The 25,664-nt window shown below is 33.4% G+C and overlaps 1 protein-coding gene across 1 annotated transcript; it reads left to right on the plus strand.

Annotated features, from left to right (window-relative positions):
- The first annotated feature begins 22,407 nt into the window (after positions 1-22,407).
- LOC132721401 (uncharacterized) lies at positions 22,408-25,664 on the plus strand. Its single transcript, XM_060705701.1, has 3 exons — positions 22,408-22,861; positions 23,072-23,257; positions 23,856-25,664. Exons 1-3 carry the CDS (start codon positions 22,507-22,509, stop codon positions 25,070-25,072), a joined length of 1,758 nt encoding a protein of 585 aa, XP_060561684.1. The 5' UTR covers positions 22,408-22,506; the 3' UTR covers positions 25,073-25,664.

Raw genomic sequence — 25,664 nt, forward strand, 5'->3', positions numbered from 1 at the left:
TGCCCACTTGTGAGTCTTAAAAGTTACCAACACATATATTTTAAGTTTTATTTACGGTGGTCATGTGTGACTTGAACAGGCTACCCTTACCCATATTTTAAGTTTTATATACTGTGCCCATTATGACTGTAACAGTATAGTATAGTCATAAATTAACTTGATAAAATACCCATTGGGCATTAAATATGCCATACGATCTGTCATACGAATTTATAGAAATAACGTTTTTAAGCTCCCGATGGTATTTACGGAGAAGAAAATTGTTTTAGCAACTTAGTGGTCATTAGCCTCGACGTGACCTATGGAAATTAGTTGCTCCCGCCCGCAATCTTGTTTGGCGCGAAGATATCCGAATGAACCCAATATAATTGTATGACCACTCAGCGCATTGTCAAATGACTTGTGCACCGAACAGTATATCATCTGAACTGAACATAATGTCGGTATCACACAACAGTTTGTGTTTACTACTGAACATAATGACCCCTGCACCGAACAGTATATCATATGAACTGAACATAATGACGGTATCACACAACAGTTTGTGTTCACTACTGAACATAATGACTTCTGCACCGAACAGTACATCATCTGAACTGAACATAATGACGGTATCACACAACAATTTGTGTTCACTACTGAACATAATGACTTCTGCACCGAACAGTATATCATCTGAACTGAACATAATGACTTCTGCACCGAACAGTATATCATCTGAACTGAACATAATGACGGTATCACACAACAGTTTGTGTTCACTACTGAACATAATGTCCTCTGTACCGAACAGTACATCATCTGAACTGAACATAATAACTTCTGCACCGAACAGTATATCATCTGAACTGAACATAATGACGGTATCACACAACAGTTTGTGTTCACTACTGAACATAATGACTTCTGCACCGAACAGTATATCATCTGAACTGAACATAATGACGGTATCACACAACAGTTTGTGTTCACTACTGAACATAATGACCTCTGTACAGAAAAGTATATCATCTGAACTGAACATAATGATAGTATCACACAACAGTTTGTGTTCACTACTGAACATAATGACCTCTGCACCGAACAGTACATCATCTGAACTGAACATAATGATAGTACTATTCAACAGTTCTATTTCACGACTGAACAGTCTGAATAAAGCACCCAACAGCATGTCATTGCAACTGAAAATAATAAAAGTATCACCCAATAATACACTGCCTCAGCCAAACGAAATGATAGTACCACTCAACTGTTTATTTTCATGGTTGAACATGATGAGAAGAGCTATTTTAACCGAACATAACAACTGTCACACCCTACAACATATCTTTTTAACTCAACATAATTGTGTTACCACATGCCTGTTTGTTTTAAGAACTGAACATAACGACTTATGCACCCGACAATACATTGACTTGACTGAATAAAATGTAATCAGCACACAACATTACACTTCAATAACTGAGCGCATTTGGATTTCCACCCAGTATATTGGGATTTTGACCCAGCATATTGTATCTCGGACTCAACAGAATGACATTTAACCATGTATATCAGTCATTCTACACATAAGACAGTCCAGGCGTTCCATAACAATACGATGGCTGAATTGTACTTATTTATAGTAACTTAAATTACTGCCGTGATCCAGAGGGTAAACTACCACCATAACCACTATCTTGCCACAACAAGAAGTAGACTTGTAGACGAATTCTTTTTTTTTTTTTTTTTTTTTTTTTTTTTTGCTGAAGAAATGAAACAGATGCAATGCTTCAAAGGTTTGAGATTCAATACCGTACTCTAAGTATTGTAAATACAGTAAATACATAGCATAGATATGTGTATTGAAGATATGTAGTGTGTGCCAATGTTAAAACATTTTGGGTTATATCTCGGCGGTTTTTCCATCCCATAGCTTTCCCAGAAGCGGTGAATCCATCGCAGCGGCGGTGGAGTATCCGTCGAAGAAAAGTGGATAAAATATGGCCGTTTGCTGTTGTCGGTAAGTTTATGACTGAATTTTGTTTTATGTTTTAATGTTTCACTGGAAACACATAGTGAGATTGAAGCCCACATGTGTACTCTTCCAACTTATTACACGCACACGATGTAATTCTTTGCCATTTATGCAAACATTTTTGTAAAGTTTGACGAGGGGACGCCACTTTTGCCTTATTTTGATTAAAACACGTACAATTGTGTGCAAAACGACCCCTAAATTCACCGGCATAAAATCGTATGAATAATACTTACACAAAACAAGCATATTTTGGATTTTTTGAATTCATTGTCTGTTTATAACATAAATGACAAAAAGGTTATTACAACGCAGGCGGCTGTAACGCAGTGCCATGAGCCCGATACCATTATTTCAATTTAAGAGTTTAACTTTACATATAACTCACCTTTCAATCGAGTACAACCTTTTTCATACTTTGACCTCAGAGAAAATTACTTTGGTGTTTAATATATATATATATATTTATAATACTGCACTTTTGTAACGTCGCTTTTAATTGGATAATCGTGACGTTTATATAGTTTTATAAACAAGGCTACTGTCGATTCATGAAGAAATCTAAAATGATGCTTGCTGTATTATAAATTCGTTATAAAGATTGTTGACAGGATATATGGCCGTAAATAAACGGCTGTTTGCAATATAACCCTCGCCTAACGGCTCGGGTTATATTTACAAACAGCCGTCTATATACGGCAATATAACCTGTCAACAATCTTTATAACTAATAATATAAATAAATGTTTGAGTTCCGCTTCCTATTTCTCAATTGAAACTCATTTGGCAGGTATTATCATAAAATACTCCGCGTTCAACAAACTATTTTGTTTTATTACTGGAAGCATGCGTTTGATTATTTTCTTGCATGTTACGTAAAGTGGTTGAAATTGTATTTGTCCTGTGAGATCGTTTCGTTTAATATTTTTAAAAATTAAATGGTATAGTCCGAGCACGATAAACAGAACTTTCGTCAGTTCTAAAAATACAAGCTAAGTCCATTAAAAGATTAACACAGGTAAACATAGGTAAACTGCAAGTGATTAACAAAATAATTCGTTAAAAGTTGTACAAATTTTATTTTATGAGATAAAATCTTTGTTTGACTCTATAGCACAGTAAGTAAGACCGCATTTTAACACAAAGGTTAATTCAGCTAGTGGGTTCGAAACTTGGTGAAAAATATCAATTTTAATTAAAGTTTTTATTCTCTTTTTTTCTTAATTCCTAGTACTTTTTTAATTGCTGACAAAATAAAATTTGATTACGCATATGAACTTAAAGATGCTGTAGTTTTGTCTCTCTTAAAATTTCTTAAAATATTCATACATTTATAATAAGAAATTAAAAATATATGATAAGAAATCCGAGGGACGGATATTCTGATCCGGACCTCAAACATATATATATCAGATATCTTTCTTGCATATTCTACCATATTCTATTATTTTTTAAACTCTTAACCTTAAAAAAAAACAATTTTCTATATTACAGCACGCGACTCATCTGGCATCCCACACCAGATGATATTTCCGGCATGGGTAAAACTAACGGAAACGCCAATCTGATATGCAAGAAACTGAAATAAATGAGATGGAGATACTCCGATTAAAAAGTTACATAAATAAATCAATCAAAATAAAAACGCATTATGTAGTTTGTACATAAAGTGGGAAATAAAAAAAAATAAAAAACGATTTTTTTGGTTTTAAAGCAGCACGCCTCCAGATTGATACTAATTTTCATGAAAATTTGAAAATGTATTTAAAAGTATAATATTGTAGACTTACCAAAAAAATGCAATTTACACATTATCAATGGCACTTTCAACCCATGTAAATTATCATAAACAGGTCAAAATATGCAGAAATAGCCCTTACTGCGTTAGTAACGCAGTAGAAATATAGTTATAAATACTGAAAAATCGGTCATTAATGGCACATAACATGTAAATTATTACCAGAATTTTGAATCTTTATGCTTTTCCTAAAGTCTTAGTACATTTTTCTCAGGTTTGATTTTATCGAAATTTTTTGCTCATCTGGAGGCGTGCAGCTTTAAACGTACCCTTCTGCCATTCAGTAGGTTCCTTCTAACTTAGCGCTGTACCAATTGACCTATTGCGACATTTGTTATTATCAGTCAAATGCTCAATCAATAGGATGTGCAACAATTAATTTACCTATATGATATTAACGTGGATTGTTCCGTACTATAAATAAATATGAAGAAACTTCTGTTTATCGTGCTCGGATTATACATAGAGCAACATGTTGTCAAATAATATCCCGTTATATCATCGTGTCATACTCGCTCTGTGTGAACAATAAAAACATAATTTCAATCACAAAGTTAGTAAGTGTTTGTTAACTCATAAATGAACACAAACCTATACCCAAAATCATATTTTGGATAGACCATAAGTGTTCAACCCCACTATATAACCCTAACCGGTCTCAAACAGTTTGTCCTGCAGTGTTTTTTCACCAGAGCTGTTCCCAATGATGTTTTGCGTAGACGCAAAATATATTTTCATCTTGATGAAACTTTATCGAAATAATTAATCAATGATCGTAGGTGTTTTTAATGGTTTTGCTTTTTTTATTGGTGTTGTTTATGCGCCGAAAGTGTGCCTTTTGGCACACAAACAAGTACAGTTAATGCGTTGAAAATAACCACAAACACATAAACGAAGTGGACCACGTTTCTAAGGCAAAGATGTTATTCGGCGTTATGTAAAATGCGAATAATGCAGCTTTTCGGCCCTTTCCGTCAGTCTTCGGATAAGGATCTTGAACTACACAGAACGGATACGGTATTTCGGTCTAACCTACGCTAAGAAACTTAACATGTAAACAAATAGTAATTTAATGCTGGGGTTGTTGCCTAAGTTTATTCTAATATATCGAGTAAACGTCCACCTAATTTAAGTAAATTTATAGGTAAAAAAGTAAAAATGGTTGTAGAAACCGAAAGTACAAAATGTCTACCGATTGACATTAATTCTGATTTGCTTATAATTCTACATCAGCGGGCAATTTAAAACTGGTTATGATAATCAGGCATATTGTCAATAATAATTTTACCGAAATAGACTTTATTTTCCTTTGGAATCCGTTATACATTATCAAAGATTACACACTCTGTTTTTGTTTACATCTAATACCGTGTGGTAGCAATACTTCGAATCCGTATTAATGACAATAGCCAAAATGTTCCGATTGGTATTTTGGAAATATTAGTGTTTAATTTCATTTTTTTGTGTGTGTTCAACAGGATTGCAGAATTTCAAATGAATCGTAACACATTTACTTTGGTAAATTGGCAAACTGTTAATCGGTCTAGTAATTTGTAAAAAATAATTTAAAACACTAAGCCGAGTACGTATTAACAAAATTAAATTGGTCGCGCGTGGAAATTTTTAATGTTGGCCCGACATTTTTATTTTAATATATCTCACATGTGTGGGTTGAAGTCCCCTTAAAAAACAAAAGATCTCCACGAATCTTTTTGGTTAAGGAAACTTAACCAGCCTAATATGACTGAAATAACTGTTTTGTTGGAAAAGGGCGTAAAAATGAAAACAAACAAAACAAACAAATAAAAGCAAAGAATATTCCATGATAGCTAGATAATTCTACTAATGCTGATAACTAAGGGTTAAACTTTGAAATATAGTTTATTATGAATTTGTGTATTGGACATTGAATAATTCAAGTTATGCATAATAAATTGATAATTAACGGTACCACTCCATTCCTTTCCGTTGTTTATTATGATTTTTTTATGCGTGCACATTGATTTACATTCAGAAATACGGAATTGTATTAGATCTTTTAACATAAGATCAAAGCGTCCATAAGGCCTCTGCATTTTATTTATTCATTTATTTTTTTTATTTTTTTTTATTATTGCTATCTTTTTTAATTTTACACTTTTTGACAATTTTCCTGTCAACAGTCAACACACATCGCCTCAAATGTTAATATATTTAGACAGGAGGAGCGGTTTGCTTTAATCGCGTAACATATTACACCATGTTCCGGTTTGCCTAAAGCGCCGTCTACATCGAAAAGGAATGTCAAACCGGGAAGGGTATAAATACATCGTAAAAATCGTTGTCGTCACTTTTGAATATAGAGTCATACCAAAAGTAAGTGTTCGGAGTTCATTTTACTTACCAACTATATATAGTTAATACATATTCTGTGCATCGTAAAAGGTTTTAATTTGATTTCTAAAAAAAAATCACACACAAAAAAAACAACGTTTACATTTAAACTGATTTCTTAACATGAATTAATTAAGAACTGTACGTTTTGCACATTTGGTCATACAGTGAATTTACACTTTGTTATACTTTTTAATATTCAGACGGACTATTGTCCATACTATCATCGTGTGTTTCACTTAGACACTGGGATTATAAAAGTAAGAAAAACAATGATGAAAAACAGTAAAACATTTAAACAATTATAGAATATGTGTTAACTTTTAGATTCGAACCAAATCAGTCTGTTTTAACTTTAAATTTCACAGAAAATAATTATTTTCAGTTGTTGAAATTTATAATAATTATTTTCAGAAAACCAGAAAAATGAAGGTCGCCATTGTTGCTGCTCTTGCTATTGCCTGTGTGCTCGGTGTTGTTACAGCTCAGTTCTACGGACAGTCCGGATATGTTTCCCAGGGACAAGCTGGTGGTCTCTCATCCAGTTAGTGGCGATTTACATAATTTTAAGCAGTATTGTATCGTATGTCATTATAGCTGAGATTTAATGCATATGTAGGGGGGATGCGTTGGTAGTAGTTTGACTTCTCAAATAACGTCCATAAGCAGACTCAATCAAACCGAGCATGCAACAATTTCACGAACAAGGACCAACACAAAAACACACACAACAAAAACTTGCTGTTTTTGGCATTCTTTAAGGGATTCATTTTATTTCTATTTTGATAGATTCATATCCAAATTGTTAATATTTTTCTACTTGCAATGTTCTATTTTTTGAAAAACATTGCTTTATTATTGATTTATAATAACATAATTCACCGTGTATATCCAGTAACGCAAGAATGTGCAAATAACGCAGAATTCGTGCAAATGTAACGCAGAATTGTGCAATTTAGTGGCTAAAATGAGCACCGCGATAAGTAAATGGACCAATATTTTTTCCTTATACACCAAATTGGAAAAATGAATAAGCGCATACGGTTGCTAATACATTAAACTTTAAACCTTATCAAAAATATTTCCATGAAAATGTTTATTTTCAAGATCATAAGTGAAAATGACGACATGACTAGCGTATTGGTGGCAATTTTTAGTTTCGTTGACATCTTTAAATGCAATAACATACATATTAATGTATGATTTTTACATGCGTTGAACCTGAGACATTTTCCAATCTACTCGTGCCATATTACACTTAAAGTAGCATATAGAACGTAATTGAGACCATTTGTACGAGGTAACGCCGGATTCGTGAATGAAGCACTGAAGCAATTAAAAGTAGCTAGATCTTAATTTACCAGCTTTCTTCTATTGTTATACTAAATTTGTAGTTTGACAAATGTCTTAGGTATACAAAATATGAGAAAAAAATGTTTTAAATGTACATATTTATTTGACGAAACACAAACGTCACCTTCAAAACGGTAATCAGGTTGACTTTCTCACGAATGATTTAAAAAAGAAAACAAATTCCTGAATAAAAAATGTAATGCTGGTTAAAGTAAAATGTCGTAGCAGCCGTATGTGCTAATTCATTTCTTAAAATTTGATTTGAATGAAATATTTTGGTTCGTTTACTTACTGTGTTATTCGTTTTTGCAATAGCGTTGCACAGATTCGGCGTTACTTTTACGTTATTTGCACATTCCTGCGTTACTGGATATACACGGTGTAATTGCGGCACAGTTATCCATTCAAATTGGTTGGAAATATTCCCCCCAAACGCTTATCTATTTTGATTTAGTGTACTTTTTCGTTTATGACATCAACGGCATTTAAGCATTTTAAAGTAGCGTATATTCATGACCAACATATTTTTCTACTTTCAGTCATCTACTTCTCTATTTTTAGAATATATTGTTCAATTGATATGTATGTATGTTGTTAATGTTAAATGAGGGTCCATCCGCCCGTAAGGGCACAAAAAGCAGCTTTCGCTGCCGAGTACGGACCCCGGACATGTCACCAGTCATGCCCTTAAAGTATGTTATAGTTCTAAAGTGGTGACCTATTTTATTGAAATTCAGTAATTCACTGAATGAGCCCAAAATAAAATGCAAATGTTATTAGATTTATTAATGAAATAATACACGGGAGGCCAATGAGACCATTGTGAGCATTATGTTGTTAAGTTAAAGAATGTGTTGCTGCCTAAAATGAAGGATCATTGTAAGCCATGTACTTCTCTATTCATAGCATGTATCATTCTACCGTTCTATTTATAGCATTTTTTCGTTCTATTTTTAGTTCTGCCACTTCTGTTTTTATTGATCTTACTCCCAATCCTGCTCAACGGAAATCTGTTTGGAAGCAGCAGCTCTGGAAACACTGACATCATCTTCGGAAACTTTTCTGGAGTGTAAGTACCATTTTATAAAGTGAATATTTATTTGAAAATGATTTAACAAAGAAACAATTAAATTAAAGAAAATGAAAATACTATGACAAACTTATCATATCGAGACAGAGGGCTACACATCAGAGAAAGTATCTGTGTAACATGCGTAGCTCGTGTAATATTTTGATACATATACAGGTGTTCGTATATTAAAAGCGGTTTTGTAATTAAAACGACCTTCAGCTTTTCTAAAGGCTAATTAAATATGTTTTTTTAGATCAATCGTTTCATATAATTGTCAAATTAAAAGATGAAATTTGACCACGATAAAATACATAAACAATTAGAAAACCCTAATACCTCTACCGGTCCCAATCTGACTAAAGTTCAGATATGATGTAAATCTGATGACCACCTATAATTCGGATTTCCCCCAGAAAGCAACTTTTAGCCATGCAATTAAAAGCTACTTTTAGCCATGCAATTAAATAGGCATTAGAAGAAGTGTCAAAATACCGTTATCCGTTGAGGTTAAATTGTTGATTTTTGTTAGGAAAAAAATGTTTGAAATAAATTTTAACAAATTAACTGGAAATAACAGAGTCAATTTTAAATGGCCAGTTTACCAGTCGGCTATATGTTTGTTCTCGAAATCGTGAAAATGATTTTCTCAGTACTGGTTTTCCAAGGGTTAAAATTAGAAACAGCATCGCTTTCAAAATAATGAAAGCTCGCCAGTGATATGTTGTTTTTGAAAGATCTTGAGAAGGTGACTACCTATGGGTGGATGTCAGACCCTAACACGAGCTGATTTTACTTAGATTGCTACCGGTCCGCTTTCTATATTTAGACTAGTAAAGCGGACAATTCGTTTTCCGATCTTGGATCTACTTTTAGAAACTAACATCACTGACGAGTTATAAATAGCTCTCGGACCCTGTTTTTGAAGAAGGCTTATCAGTGATATGAGGCACTTTTCCAAGATAAAATTAATGAACTACTTAGTTTGAAACAACAAAGAATTGTTTTATTCCAACAGATAAATAAAAGCTGAAGGCCGCTTTAAGAGAAAAACTGCGACCTTATATTTAAAATGAAACTTGTAAAACATTCGGATTTCCATATCATGAAACCATCTAAAAATCTTGTACTATGAGCTGTTTGTTATCAATTGTGAATTAGTACTAAGTTATTATTTAATTGTAACTCATAAAGCGTTCAGACTTTCATAGCATTATGAAATAGTCACTCTTTGGAATATTAAGTTCTTTCAATAAACAGTATTATTCGTGTGAAATTTTTGACAATAAAAGTTTGTAACTTTGTAAAATACATTCATGTAAAAAAACAACTGTTTTTTCCAGCTATCGTCGTTGTAAACAAGTGCAACATTTTTCAATAAGAAAACAAATTATTCATTTCAGGAGACGATAAAAGCGTGAATCAACACCAAAATGACAGTCATATATTGTATTTACTTTAGAAAAAAAAGAAGAGATGCTTTTTTTTAAACAGAAGTCTCGTATGTTCTCGTTGTGTTATAGAATTTGTTGCTGTCTGTGATAATTGCCAAATAAATTATTATTCAATAGATTTATTAACGTGTATCTTTACCTCCTGTGTGGAAATATTCAAACGCACTCTGTCCTAATTTAAGATGAGAAAAAACACGTGCAATTAAAACAAAAAACAACCCTATGTTTGTAGTACCTAGTTTCACATCTTGCACAAGCATATTATGCAACGAATGTGGCAGAGCGATGTAACTGGCAATTTGTCATCTAAGTATTCCATACCTTTCAAAATAATACCGGACTGTCTGTATCTTGTGAAGAGACTATATTAGCCGTGTCACGACAAAAACCAATCAGGATCCATGCTGTTCGCTATCAGTTTCTCTACTTGCTATAAGGGTTTGTAAGCGAACAGCATGGATCCTGATCAACTGCACGGATGCGAAGGCTGGTCTGGACCCATGCTGGTCGCAAACCCATTATGTTGGTTTTGTCATGACGCGGCTCATATACTAAATTGTTCACAATTACATTGTCGATCGTCGAGATTATGCCTTACATTGAATGCATAGCTGGCAATTTTTATAGTGATAGAAAAAACATGCACTCTTATAAAGCCCTACTATGCTAATTTGTAAACGGACTTGTCCATCTTTCAACCCGATAAAAACAAATTATCATTTGAGGGAATGAATGAATGAAGGAATGAATTAAGGAAGGAACGAACGAACAAATGAGTGAATGAGTGAATGAATGAGTGAGTGAATAAATGAGTGAGTGAGTGAGTGAGTGAGATAGTGAATGAGTCAGTGAGTGAATGAATGGTGAATGAATGAATGAATGCATGAATGAACGAATGAATGAATGAATGAATGAATGTTACGGCTGATCTACCACTGGCATGGTCGCATGTGCTAAGGTGAAAAAAATGCACATAAAGATTATTTTGAAATGAAAAGAAGACAATTGGTTCTGATGAAAATTTTTATGCACAAATTGTAAAACCCCAGTTTTTGAAGTTATTGAATGTATTGTCATTACATATATATATATATATCTGAACTATCAGAAAACATAGTCGCCTTCAATAATAGAAATTCCGGTCAGTCGGACAAACTTGGGCGCATCATTAACACATTTATATCGAGTTTCCGCAACATTGTTTTCTTTTTACCTCTTATGTTTTCAACTGAATCGGAGAAAAAAAATATCAGAACAATCGAAGCCCATTATGCGCGAGAAGTGTTTTACCTCACACCGACACATTATAGGTCATATGGCGACGTTTCAGCTTTACTGATGGAGGAAGACCTCAGGTGCCCTTCCGTGCATTATTTCAGGCACGAACGGGCACCTGAGTAGAACCACCGACGTCATTTGGTAAAGAAAAACAATCTAATTTACATACTACATTTTTGTATATTTGCTTGTGAATTAGATCGCCATGTTAATCCTTTATTTTGAGGATTTCCAAGAATCTCTGATCACCTCTAAACCGAAAGGAACACATTTCATTTTTGATAAATCAAATTACCACTACATATGATTGTATCATCTCAGTGCCGCCCATTTATCTTGACACGAACAGCTGTCACAGGAGACAGCGAAAGTTGTGCTCCATTTAGTGCGCGGTACTTGGCACTTTGAAACCAGTTTTTTTATGTTTCAGTTAAAATATCTCATGTTATTTTGCATTATTTTAAATATTAAAAATATCCTTACTTTTTAAAGCAAAATTTATTTTTTCAACAAACAAGAACATTTAGAAAATAATGATTGTTTCTGACGTACGCACTAATTTAATGGACTTTTGTTGCTTCTTGCATAAATCTGTAAAATGATGTTCTGTTTTACGTAAAAGTCAAGGGATTTTCAATATTTTGCACAAAACTTTGTTGTTCAGGTGTATGAATAAAATATGTCAATTATGACCAATTTTAACACTGGTCAAATGAAAATATGCCATTACCGTGAAATAAGTGATGACGCAGAATTAGTGATGTTGAGTATACTATCACTTATATCTACAGAAGCCTGTATGGGACACCGAAAGGAAGAGACGATATCGCATCGGTTGAAAAAAGGGAGCCCCATACAAGCTTCCGTAACTATCACACCCAAACAGTATCAACAGCGTAAGAAACCACCCTATAGTCATTCTTGTATCCGGTGTAACGTGTCTTCTATGTAACCTGTATCTGGTGTAAAATGTATTTTACGAACCTGTATCCGGTGGCTCATGTATTCTATGTAACCTGTATCCAGTGTAACCTGTATTCTATGTAACCTGTATCTGGTGTAAAATGTATTCTATGAACCTGTATCAGGTGGCTCATGTATTCCATGTAACCTGTATCCAGTGTAACCTATTTTCTATGTAATTGTATCGGGTGTAACATGAATTCTATGTTACCCTGTATCCGGTGCAACCTGTATTCTATGTAACCTGTATCTGATGTAACATGTATTCTATGTAACTTGCATCCGGTGTAACATGTTTTCTATGTAATTGTATCGGGTGTAAAATGTATTCTACGAACCTGTATCCGGTGGCTCATGTATTCTATGTAACCTGTATCCAGTGTAACCTGTTTTCTATGTAATTGTATCAGGTGTAACATGAATACTATGTTACCCTGTATCATGTGCAACCTGTATTCTATGTAACCTGTATCTGATGTAACATGTATTCTATGTAACTTGCATCCGGTGTAACATGTTTTCTATGTAATTGTATCGGGTGTGACATGCATTCTATGTTACCCTGTATCCGGTGCAACCTGTATTCTATGTAACCTGTATCTGGTGTAACCTATATTCCATGTAACCTGTATCTAGTGTAACCTGTATTCTATGTTATCCTATATCCAGTGTAACCTGTATTCTATGTAACCTGTATCTAGTGTAACCTGTATTCATGTAACTTGTATCCGGTGAAACCTGTATTCTATTAACCTTTATCCGGTGTAACCTGTATTCTATGAAACCTGTATCTAGTGTAACATGTATTCTATGTTACCTGTATCTGATGTAACATGTATTATATGTAACCTGCATCCGGTGTAACATGTATTATATGTCACCTGTATCTGGTGTAACCTGTCTTCTATGTAACCAGTATCGGGTGTAAAATGTATTCTATATAACCTGTATCAAGTGTTACATGCATTCTATGTAACATGTATCTAGTGTAACATGTATTCTATGTTAACCGGTATCTGGTGTAACCTGTATTCTATGTAACATGTATCCAGTTTAACCTGTATTCTATGTAACATGTATCTGGTGTAACCTGTATTCCATGTCACCTGTATCCGGTGTAACCTGTATTCTATGAAACCTGTATCTAGTGTAACATGTATACTATGTTAACATGTATCCAGTGTAACCTGTATTCTACGAACCTGTATCCGGTGTAACCTGTATTCTATGAAACCTGTATCTAGTGTAACATGTATTATATGTTAACATGTTTCCGGTGTAACCTGCATTCTATATAACCTGTATCCGGTGTAACCTGTATTCTACGAACCTGTATCCGGTGTAACCTGTATTCTATGAAACCTGTATCTAGTGTAACATGTATACTATGTTAACATGTATCCAGTGTAACCTGTATTCTACGAACCTGTATCCGTGTAACCTGTACTCTATGAAACCTGTATCTAGTGTAACATGTATTATATGTTAACATGTTTCCGGTGTAACCTGCATTCTATATAACCTGTATCCGGTGTAACCTGTATTCTATGAAACCTGTATCTAGTGTAACATGTATTTGTTAACAAGTATCCGATGAACCTGTATCTAGTGTAACATGTATTCTATATAACCTGTATCCGGTGTAACCGTTATCCTATGCCACATGCATCCGGTGTAACATGTATTCTATGTTAACCTGTATCTAATGTATTCTGTATTCTATGTAACCGGGATCTAGTGTAACCTGTATTCTATGAAACCTGTATCTAGTGTAACATGTATTCTATGTTATCCTGTATCTAGTGCAACCTGTATTCTATGTAACCTGTATCTAGTGTAACATGTATTAAATGCAACCTGTATCAAGTGTAACATGTATTCTATATTTACCTGTATCTACATGTATTCTATGTTATCCTGTATCTAGTGTAACCTGTATTCTATGTAACCAGTATCTAGTGTAACCTGTATTATATGTAACCTGTATCTAGTGTAACATGTATTCTATGTAACCTGTATCTGGTGTAACATGTACTCTATGTAGCATTACCCGGTGTAACCTGTATTCTTTGTAACTTGTGTCCGGTGTAACATAGTGTCCGGTCTAACATGTATTCTATGTATCCTGTATCCGGTGTAACATGTACTCTATGTAGCATTACCCGGTGTAACCTGTATTCTTTGTAACTTGTGTCGGGTGTAACATGTATTCTATGTATCCTGTATCCGGTGTAACATGTATTCTATGTAACTGGAATCTTGTGTAATCTGTATTCTATCGAACCTGTATCTAGTGTTACATTTATTCTATGTAACTTGTATTCAGTGTAACCTGTCTTCTTAGTAACCTGTATCTGTTGTAACATGCATTCTATGCAACCAGCATCCGGTGTAACATGTATTATATGTAACCTGTATCTGGTGTAACATGCATTCTATGTAACTTGTGTCCGGTGTAACATGTATTCTATGTAACCTGTATTCGGTGCAACCTGTATTTTATGTAACCTGTATCTGGTGTTACATGTATTCTATGTAACCTACATCCGGTGTAACATGTATTCTATGTAACCTTTATCCGGTGTAACATGTATTCTATTGTAACATTATTTTATTTAACCTGTATCCGGTGTTATATGTATTCTATTGTAACATGTATTCTATCTAACCAGTATCCGGTGTAACATGTAATCTATCTAACCAGTATCCGGTGTAACATGTAATCTATGTAACTTGCATCCGGTGTATGCTGTATCCTGTGTTAAAAAATGGAAAACATTGAAAAAAAAAATTTCAATCAATTGATAATTTATGCGAAAAAAAGGTTTTAAATAATAACACGAGTTGTCAGTCATACACCTTTGTAATTTCGGACTTTGACCCGTTGAGAAACGGAAAAGTGGCTTCATAGATACATAATACGTATACCAATAAGGGCAATGTGCATTGCTGTAATTTCTACACGGAGTTGACATTCAAAGTTTTTTTTTTTTTTTTTTTTTTTTTTTTTGCTTTGTTTTTTTGGTGACCATTCTAAATTCCACTGTAATACTTGTTCCAAATAAGTTTTGTGCTTCATTGAACAATAAATGAAAGTAGACACATATTAGACACATTAGTATTTGGTAGTTGGAGATGTTATCAAACCTTTCCACAGTGTTGAAAATGATTGTTGGCGTTATAAAATTGAAGTTAATGACTTAAACATCATTAGAACCAGTCTACAATATTTTATGCACATACTCTGCTTCAAAATACGACTTTACTTAAACGAAAAATTAACATCGGCATGAACAAATCCTTAACAGGAAAGATTGTACACTGTTTACAGTTCTGTTTTAATCCTTTAAACTGTATAAATTGATTATTGTTTTCGGAATAACGTTTCATTATTTCATGTTTCGAAAAAAAGTAAAAGTAAACACTATAGCTACAAAATCACCAAGCACTATTAAATGGGCGAGTGAACCGTGTACCGAACTTTTGCTGCATCTTTCACTTCGGAACAGTTTGCCACTCATTTTTTATTTTTATTTTTTTAAATTTTTCTAATTAGAGCTTATCCGAAAAATGACGGAAATAGCCGATATGTTGTTATTGTTCGCAGATGCAATTAGACCAATCAGAAAGTCTTAATTTCCCGCCATTTCAACAATAAATCTTCCGTTGCTGTTACTAAACCGTGAACCGTAAAAAACAACACTCTCGTAAATATGATAACACGTGTATTTTTACAAGAATATTTTTGCCATGTATTGTATGTATATATTGTTTGTATATGTCTATATGCTGTACCATGCATACGACTGAATAAACCTTCTGTTCTGTTCTGTAAAAAGACCTCTCGCATGCTTAGCTTGTTTATATTTTTTTTTTCTCAGACAACTATTTATAAGATGTGATAAAGGAAGAAGGTGGCCAATTAGCAATTCGTCGCTGTGTACATGTATACGCTTTTTTTCTCCTGCCTACAAATGCGATGCTTATCATCGTTTTCGTTGTTGTTGTTTATCTTTTTAATCATTATTTTTCTCATAAATATAATCTGTCTCTATTAAAGGTCCATTGTGTCCTAGTAATGCTTTTTTAATTTCACAAAATTCATAAATGAGCCGTGTCACGACAAAACCAACATAATGAATTTGCGACCAGCATGGATCCAGACTAGCCTGCGCATCCGCGCAGTCTGATCAGGATCCATGCTGTTCGCTATCAGTCTCTCTACTTGTAATAGAGTTGGTAAGCGAACAGCATGGATCCTGATCAGACTGTGCGGATGCGCAGGCTGGTCTGGATCCATGCTGGCCGCAAACCCATTATGTTGGTTTTGTCGTGACACGGCTCAAATGTTTATTGTTCTGCTATATAGTTTTTTAAAAGTGACTCATTGGCCAGTTACCTGAACCATCTTTTGCTTTTTATTCAGCGCTACTTTCTTCAGTTGGTTCGCTTCTAACATGATTTAATCATAATAAAATTTATGTTTTCCCTTTCTGAAAAGCTAAATATGTATTCCTTTCGGAGGCATAATGTGCCTTATAGTATTGATTTAAATCTGGAGATACAAGGGAACAATAACTCATTTTAAAAGAAGCATTCGAGAGGTTTTTTTTTACAACAGCGGAAGATTCTTGACCAAGTACTTTAGTTTTGGTTTTCAAGTCGTGTTAAAGACCTAATGTATTCGTGTTTGTCGAGCGGACTGACATTGGATATGAGCACATGTTTTATCGTTGAACGTATCTTATCGTATCGTATCGATTTACCTTACAGTCAAAATCAACCATGTATAAAAACATAAAGTGACTGTAATGAGTTGCTGTCCCTTGTATCTTGAAATTTAAATCAGATATAAAAACATGAATCAAAGACTGCCTTTTAAACTTACAGAATAATTTATTTCGCATAATATCACAGACAACAACAAATTCTACAAATATAAAACATATTGAACGTGTAGTTTAAAACGAGAAACTATGCACGAGACATTCGTGAAAGATAGATGTGGCACGTCTTGGATTGCTGACACAGTAAAATGTACGTCTAATTGTATCAATATCTAGTTTCTATCGTCTTCTGAAATGAGCAAAAATGTGTTTTATTATTATTTGTATTATTAAAATTAGTCTGAATATTTAAGCCTAACAAGTTTAAGATATACATTTGTTAAAGCATTACTTTATAAGTAGTACATAAAATCTTATGTGAAAAAAACTTAATCTTCTTATATTAAGATAAAATTATTAGAGCTGACAGTTTAGATAAACATTCTTTAGATATTCCACAAAGTGTTTTGCACAGCTTGTTTGTATTTTATATAAAACAGAGTAACAAAAAGCTGTAGACAGGACAACTTACACTCCAGAAAAGTTTCCGAAAATGATGTCAGTGTTTCCAGAGCTGCTGCTTCCAAACAGATTTCCGTTGAGCAAGATTGGGAGTAAGATCAATAAAAACAGGAGTGGCAGAACTTAAAATAGAACGAAATATGCTATAAATAGAACGGTAGAACGATACATGCTATAAATAGAGAAGTAGGGCCTTACATGGCTAAAAATAGAACGATAATGCTATAAACAAAAGTATAAGTTACTGAAATAAGGAGAGAGTATCTACTATGCTTTCTCAAAAGTTCTAATTTCATCGTAGAGTGTTGTTAAGCCAAAAGATTATGATTAAAAAGTATACGTGTGTGATAAAAAAATGCTTAAGAAAAAGAACATAAATGACAAAGAATCACTCGGCAAGCTTTCCGTAACGTATGCAAGACCATGAAGGGACGAGTTATTAATATTTCATTTGTACCCGTAACAGTTGCATTGTGTTTATATAAAAGATATAACGATGTGTTATACGATCAAATGTTATTTTTTAAATAATAAGTTATATACTACTTACTTGATGAGAGACCACCAGCTTGTCCCTGGGAAACATATCCGGACTGTCCGTAGAACTGAGCTGTAACAACACCGAGCACACAGGCAATAGCAAGAGCAGCAACAATGGCGACCTTCATTTTTCTGGATTTCTGAAAATAATCAATTAAGACATATATTTGATAAACATGTATATTACCATGTGAAAAAGCCGGAAATCAGGAAACAAAAGAACTAGTGTTTGAAATTATTTTTGTCCAATACGATTGCAGTGTTTTTCAAATAAATCGTAACACATTTACTTTGGTAAATCGGCTAATGTTTATGAATCTCGAAACGGCTGTTTAAATATTTTCCAAAAAAAAATCAAACACTTGATTAGTAAGCATCTACAAAATTTAATTGGTCGAGCGACTACAATTGCTCTTGACGTATTCAATTTTGTAAATGCTTATTATTGAAAACTAACCAATAAGTAGATAAAATTAAACTCTACTTCTTCTTTTTTCTAAATTAATTTAAATTCAATAAGAAGAAAAGTATCTGTTTGCCAAAGAAAACTTAACATCAGTTCTTTATAAAATCGAATGTTTACAGATGTTGAAAAGCTTAAAATTTAAGTCGTGTTTCGCATTTAAAATTGTACTTAGACACATGTTAGTATAAATTCCGTGTTTTTCAACATTTTGTATACTATTTAATCCAAACACTTACTTTGTTATGACTTTCTGAAGTTAGAAGTGACGATAACAAATTCTGTTTTGTATTTATACCCACCCGGATGTCAGTAACACTTTCCCAGCAGACATCGCTGCAGGCAATCCGGAACAAAATGTCCGATGTCCGATGTAATAGGTTGCGTAGTTTGCGAAATATTAACGGTAGACTGGCTATGTAACAATTTCTTTCTTACATACACGAATATCAAATTCAACTGAAGGTGAACGTTTAATTAAACATAATTAAGGAAAACGACTGCAACTGATGAAGTTTTAATATTTTAAGAAATGTCGAGTTATTTTCATGTCTCTAAACCTTTTTTTAGAAAATCGCTAGCCAAAGTTTTCAGTCTTTTTTATATATAAAATATGTTTTTATAGTTTTTAATTCAAAGGGGTCTTATTTATACACGTGCTTGGTTTCCTTTTTTTCTACTTTAAATTAACTCACATTTATTTCTTTATTGCCCTTAGATATAATAGTTATATTTTTGACTGTAACAAAGATTTTCACAGTTCGTTTATCATGTAATACGTACACCTCCAGTCTTGTAGCCAGTCTATGCCTTTAAATTTTTAAAATGTAGAAAACCTATTTTAATTATCTGTCAATTAAATATAACTGATGACAGCTTATGTGTTACAATGTTGTCTGCATTGAAATTTAACAACACAGTTGGCAATGAATTTTATTTATTTTATGAAATATGAAAACTTCCCTTAACATCACATGGTATTTGTTTTCTTCGCAAAACATTGGACAACAACGAAACAACAATATATATATAATCATGAAAACTAGAATTGATAATTTATCTAAAACTAAATGCCGTAAAGCCTGTCCTATATAGGGGTAAAATTTGCAAGTTCAGAATTTGAAAATAAGCTTAATATGTTATAAATCAAAATAATCTACCTAATAATTGAAACGAAATTCGTTTACGGAAAATTAAAGCTACACCATGTTTTGATAACTATTGTTCAATAAGCGTAAGCGATATACAAGTTTGCTACTTTAAACATGAACTAAGATAATTCATGCATCGATTTTAGATCAATGATTTATTAAATATACTGTGTACAGAAAATATCAAAAGAGAACATATACATGTTACTGAGTTTGAAAGTGTATCAGCTTATAAAACATTACTAGTATAGTAAAGACATGTCTGGAATAAGGGAGTTCCCCTTCGGAAAAAATCAGTTTAAAAGTGAAAATTAAAGACTCATATCATAGAGGTAAGCAGATGCGGCTCAGTGAGGTGCAAGCGTACAACGGCTGTAACACCAACACTGTGCACTGAGTGGTGACGTGACCGAGTGGTTAACGCGTCGGACTAGTAATCTAAGGATTGCTGACCGCGTGAGTTCAAACCCTGTCAGGGGCAAGCCGTTGTTTCCTTAAGCAGGCATTTTACATTCATTGCTTAGTACTGGTTGGTTCCAGAAACGGATTCGAGAGTGTTTCAATAAGCTTACAGCTTCCAACACAATCGAACTAAGATAAATTTGTATAAACTAACTGTGTCCTGCATACCTTGAGATGGACCGAATAAAATACTACATGTACATATTTAGATCGGATTGAATTTAAAGGCCAGACTATCGCATTGATTTTCCCATATACCTAAATAATGAGGAACGGTCCCTAATCCTACCTGAAAATAAATAATTGTCCATAAGAGGTGATTCCTCTATGAATATGAAAGGCCTAACACACAGAAATGACAATGTTACATTGGACTAGCTAACAATTAAAAAAAATACTTCAAAGAGAATTACCAAAATTTATTCAAATTTTCTGCTGATCACTGACATACATTTTAAACGCAAATACAAGTGACAAATTATCCTAGAGACTTATTATCATTAGAATTATTTTCATTTTTTAAGAAAACAATGTAATGTTAGTTTCTAAATAAGTTTTCATACTTAAAAACATCACATTTTCATCTTTAATATCAGCTGATGTCCCATGGTTTCCCCTGCATTTTTTCCAGTCGCTTGTCACGTTACAATAAGATAGACATGTTCCGACTTTACACAGGTGTAAATATATTATGTTTTAAACATTACAAAATACAGGAGGGTATAATATGAATATTTAGTGTCATTAAAAAATAAACTGGAAGTTTTTCAAAGAAAGGACCAACTTTACCTGACCTGTGATAGGGAATTCAACATCCAATACATAGTTTTACATTCTTTTTTTCAAATTAGGCATGTTTAGTAAGAATTTTATAGATTTCAATAAATTTCTCCGATAAAATTATTGTACTTAAGGATGAGCATAGTAAATCTTTATAGAGGAAGCGTTACGACAAGGAATCTTCAAATTTATGTCATTGGAACGCTTTTAGTCGATGCCCTAGTGACCGAGGGTTTTATACATGTAGTATAAAATAGGAAAAGTAAGTTTATTTTGTTAGTGTTTGACGAATTTAATTAGGTCGATCGTACACCACAAACTTTAGATAAAATAGGAATATTTAATATCTGGATATCCAGCATACGTATAATTCATATCCCTACACATGATTAAACAAAGATGAGTCTTTAAACTAATTTGTATGAATATTTATAAAAATAACCAGATTTGTAAAGGGAGAAAACTACCATAATGCAAGGGTTGTCTCCCTTCTTAAACGAAATACCATATTTTGTATTATGCTTATTAATTAATACAGGGTTGTTGAAATTAAAACGTGAAACATATAACTGTCTTGTAGCTGGTACAAGATATATCATTACAATCATCTTAAAGGTAACAACAACAACAAAAAAACAATAAAAAATAAATGAAGTGAAAGAATACGAGTATATTTGATGAAAATTAAGTGCTTTATGCAGAACTTATTTTAGTCCATTTGGTAAATGACCGACAAAAACAAAAGCGTATTGCATTTATAATTGACTTTAGACCCTGTTTAAAACAAATTTAACATTAGTTAGTTCGTAATTATGCATTGCTTCTCATTAGCAATACATGTGCATGATCTCTTGATTCTAGAAAATGATGAACTGTACGAGATGAAAAAATACTTGTATAATTTTCGTTGACCCATGTCTTAATATTTATAGTAACGTCTCAATGAAAATAAAGCACATGGCCTGATTTTAGTTACAGTGTCTTTGACTATCATTTTCTAAGTCTTTACCCCGTCATTTATATTGTTTTCCTTAGTTTCATGATGGTACAGTACTTTAAACATCTCAATGAAAACAAAGAAAATGACAGTAAAAAGAGTATCTGATTTACCCGACAGTCTCTTTGACTATGATTTTATTGAAATAAATATTATCATATTATAGAATGGAGCAATTCCCGCTGTAAAATATGGCGCAAATATTTTCTTTATCTATTTCCTCTTTACATTATAGAACAATACTACAGAAACATTCACATTTAAATGAGGTCGAGTGACAAAATCAGATTCCATTGTGATCTCTTTGAGTATCAATAATATCTATATGTAAAGGTTAATCATTTGTTTTGATAACTCAAATGGACGAGAAATAAAAGGGGCCTGCTACACAGTCGATGTTAAAATAATATTAATCTAAGGGCGTAATGTTCGAATATTTGACTAAAATAAGACTTAAATGCATCATTTTCTCTGTGTTATAATGTATGGAATGACTATGGGATCTGTTACTATTGCGCTTAATATATTTTTCTTGAGTACTTTTGCACGCCCAGTACAAACTGCTGGCGGAAAAGGCTTGCATTACGGTGTTATAGCTAATATCATCCCGGACGGATCAGCCAACAAATCAAAGATAACAACACGCGGAACCCTATCCTGCGCACAAGCATGTTTCACAAAATCTATGGAAGGGTCATGTACAATAGCTTCATACAACAAAAACACAAAGGAATGCACGTTGTCCACATCGACAGTACGTGATTTGATGCATAATGAAGATTATGATGAGGTGACACTATTTCCTCAGTCAGGTAAGTTTATGTCTTACTATGGTTGTTAACAAGGAGTTTGACACGTGATCACGTGCATTGTTATCAGAATACATGCACGTCATTTATGTGAATTTGTTTCGGCTAATCAGTTTTAACTCATAAAAATCTACATAGTAAGTAGAATTTGTTTTTGAAACGACCATGATAAATAAAGTTTACAGATATATAATAGAATGGTTGTTGTTCCAGGATGTGATGTCAAAGACCTTCCTACAGTAGATAATGGAGTATACGAAAAGACCCCGTTCATGCCGGGATTCTATTCTATCAGATGTGCTGAAGGTTATGACATTTCTCTAGCAAGCAAACTCAATTCTTTTATTTGTGACGTCACAAAAACGTGGATTTACAACAACGTGACGTGTATTCCTGAAGGTAAGATTGTTCGTTATTAACAAATCAAGTCAATCCTATTGGGGTACATTAAACCGCATAATTTTGGACCAACCAATGTCTCGGTTGTATGAGAACCACTCAATTTTAATAAGCTTTATAAATACTTTGTAATAACTTTTTCTATGTAGATCTATGAAATATTGTACCACATTTTATCAGATACTGCATCATATTAAGTGTTTAAGCACGAAATTAAAGAAAGCCTTTAAAGAAAATATCTCTACATTAAATTTTCAATTACAATTGATTTTTTTAAATTTATTTATACATATACATTTCCCTTATTCATTTGATGACTTTTCTATTTAATATTGTACAGCGGATCTGATAGGGGCAGTACACAATGTTGTATATAATGGAGTTGTATATAGTGAAGTTGTATATAGTGGAGTTGTATATATACATGTACATGAAATTGAGTCTATGTGATTCCCTCACATCGATATGACTCTTATGTATTTTAATCCAAGTTAAACAAATTTCAAATGTTATGTATGTATCTATACAATACAATAACAAGCAACTTTTGAAACTAGTTAACTTGATTGGTTTTCTTTTCTTGTTTGTGTAACTACAGCCGAATTGAAATTCACTGAAGGCCGCTCTTTCGTTGCCACGTTCATGGGAAACTATGAAATACCAAACAAAACGTTCCACTTGTACATCGTTACCTCCGATTATGATGTCAACTCAACGTTTCAATATTCAACCGTTACAGTAAACATACCCAACACATCATTCCAAAAAACTTACACAATAGCAAAATATCTGGAGATAGAGTTATCTAATGTTAACATCTCAGACGCAATTTACATTTCGACGACGGATCCAGTAACTGTGTTTACAATGAACAAGAATCAGTACTCGACAGGCGGCATGCTTGTGTTTCCACTTATATCGCTGGGAAAAACATACGTTATAGCAACTACTCCTTATGACGACCTTGAAAGCAGTCTCGTAATCATTCCGATTGATATAGAAGCGAAATTTACGTTAAGTTTCCCAGACAACACAACTGAAAATGTTTACATAACCTATGGAAAATCATACGAACTAAAAAGAAGCGGACTATCGGGTACCTATATAGAATCAGACGAACCCATCGCTGTGTTTGCTGGAGAAAAATGTGCTAACCTACCCGACGCAGGAAACTACTCGTGTGATCATATTATTGAACAAATGCCACCGCTAGATGCGCTCGACCATGAATATATCATAGCCCCTACCAAGCCTCGTTCTTACTTTGGTTTACTGGTTGTAGCAACATCACAGGACACAACTCATGTTTCTATAAATAGCGAAACTGACACGCCAATATATACGTCATATCTGAAGCGTCATGATACATTCTACCAAACTTTTGATAACGCACAGCATCTTAGTGTGAAAGCAACAGAGCCGGTGCTTGTTGTTCAATATGGCGTCAGTATTTCTGTAGACAATATGAGTCAAGGCGATGCTTCTATGTTCGTTGTCCCTGGTATCAACCATTTCACAAGTAAATACAGATTCGTGGTTCCCGATGGATATAACACAAATAAGGTTATTTTAATCTACAACATAACAAACGGAAACGATCCAAGAGCCGGGTTAAAACTTAACGGAAATGCTACGTACTTAGCGGAAATGACGTCAATTAAATTAAACGCGTTGGAGGATTATGGGGTATGTTATCTAGATATCGAGGCTGGTGTGCACGAGTTAGAGAATACAGAGACGTTTGGAGCAGTTTTATACGGACAGGGTAGATATATCGAGTACGCTTGGAACCTGGGCATGTACATGTGGAAATAAATAGATGACGAATACAGTACTATCAAACCATTTAATTCTCCTTAACCACATCCCTTACCCTTAACCGAGTTCAAAGTAAACAGTTTAACAAGATCAGCACGAAGACCTAGATTAAAAGCATTCATTTCTCACTGATTATAAATTACAAGTGCATAGCATTGAGGTTAAATCTGGAAAATAATAAGAACAATGTAGATCTTTTTTGATACCTTCTAAATCAATGACATAATTAAGAGCTATCTATCATTTGACATAAGGCTAAAAATAACATTGTTTGTTTCCCCTCCCATTACAACACTGGCTGTGAAAAAAGTTCTTGACTAGGCATTTATAGTAAACACGGAATCAGCTACAGCATGTCAATGATAACTGCTTCTTTATATTTGTCTCATATGTTTAAATTGTAAATAAACAAACTCTGAATGCATATTAATTAAACCTTGTGTTAAACTTTGAACGGATGCTAAGCAATATTCCTATTCTTTCTGATATAAATAATCAGGTACGTTAATATACGTACCTGAAATAATTAAAAAAAAAACAAAAACAAAAAACATTAAACACGTTTTCACAAACCTATTTTACCCAAACT

Source organism: Ruditapes philippinarum, unplaced genomic scaffold (genome assembly GCF_026571515.1).
Source record: "Ruditapes philippinarum isolate M1 unplaced genomic scaffold, ASM2657151v2 ctg7537_1_1_1_1, whole genome shotgun sequence".
Lineage (NCBI taxonomy): Eukaryota > Metazoa > Mollusca > Bivalvia > Venerida > Veneridae > Ruditapes > Ruditapes philippinarum.

Bases quoted from the DNA above. Each gene is read 5' to 3' on its own strand.
- LOC132721401 (XM_060705701.1), top strand. From the start codon at position 22,507: ATGCATCATTTTCTCTGTGTTATAATGTATGGAATGACTATGGGATCT. The intron at 22,862-23,071 runs GTAAGTTTATGT...TTGTTGTTCCAG, and splicing joins GACACTATTTCCTCAGTCAG to GATGTGATGTCAAAGACCTT. The intron at 23,258-23,855 runs GTAAGATTGTTC...GTGTAACTACAG, and splicing joins CGTGACGTGTATTCCTGAAG to CCGAATTGAAATTCACTGAA.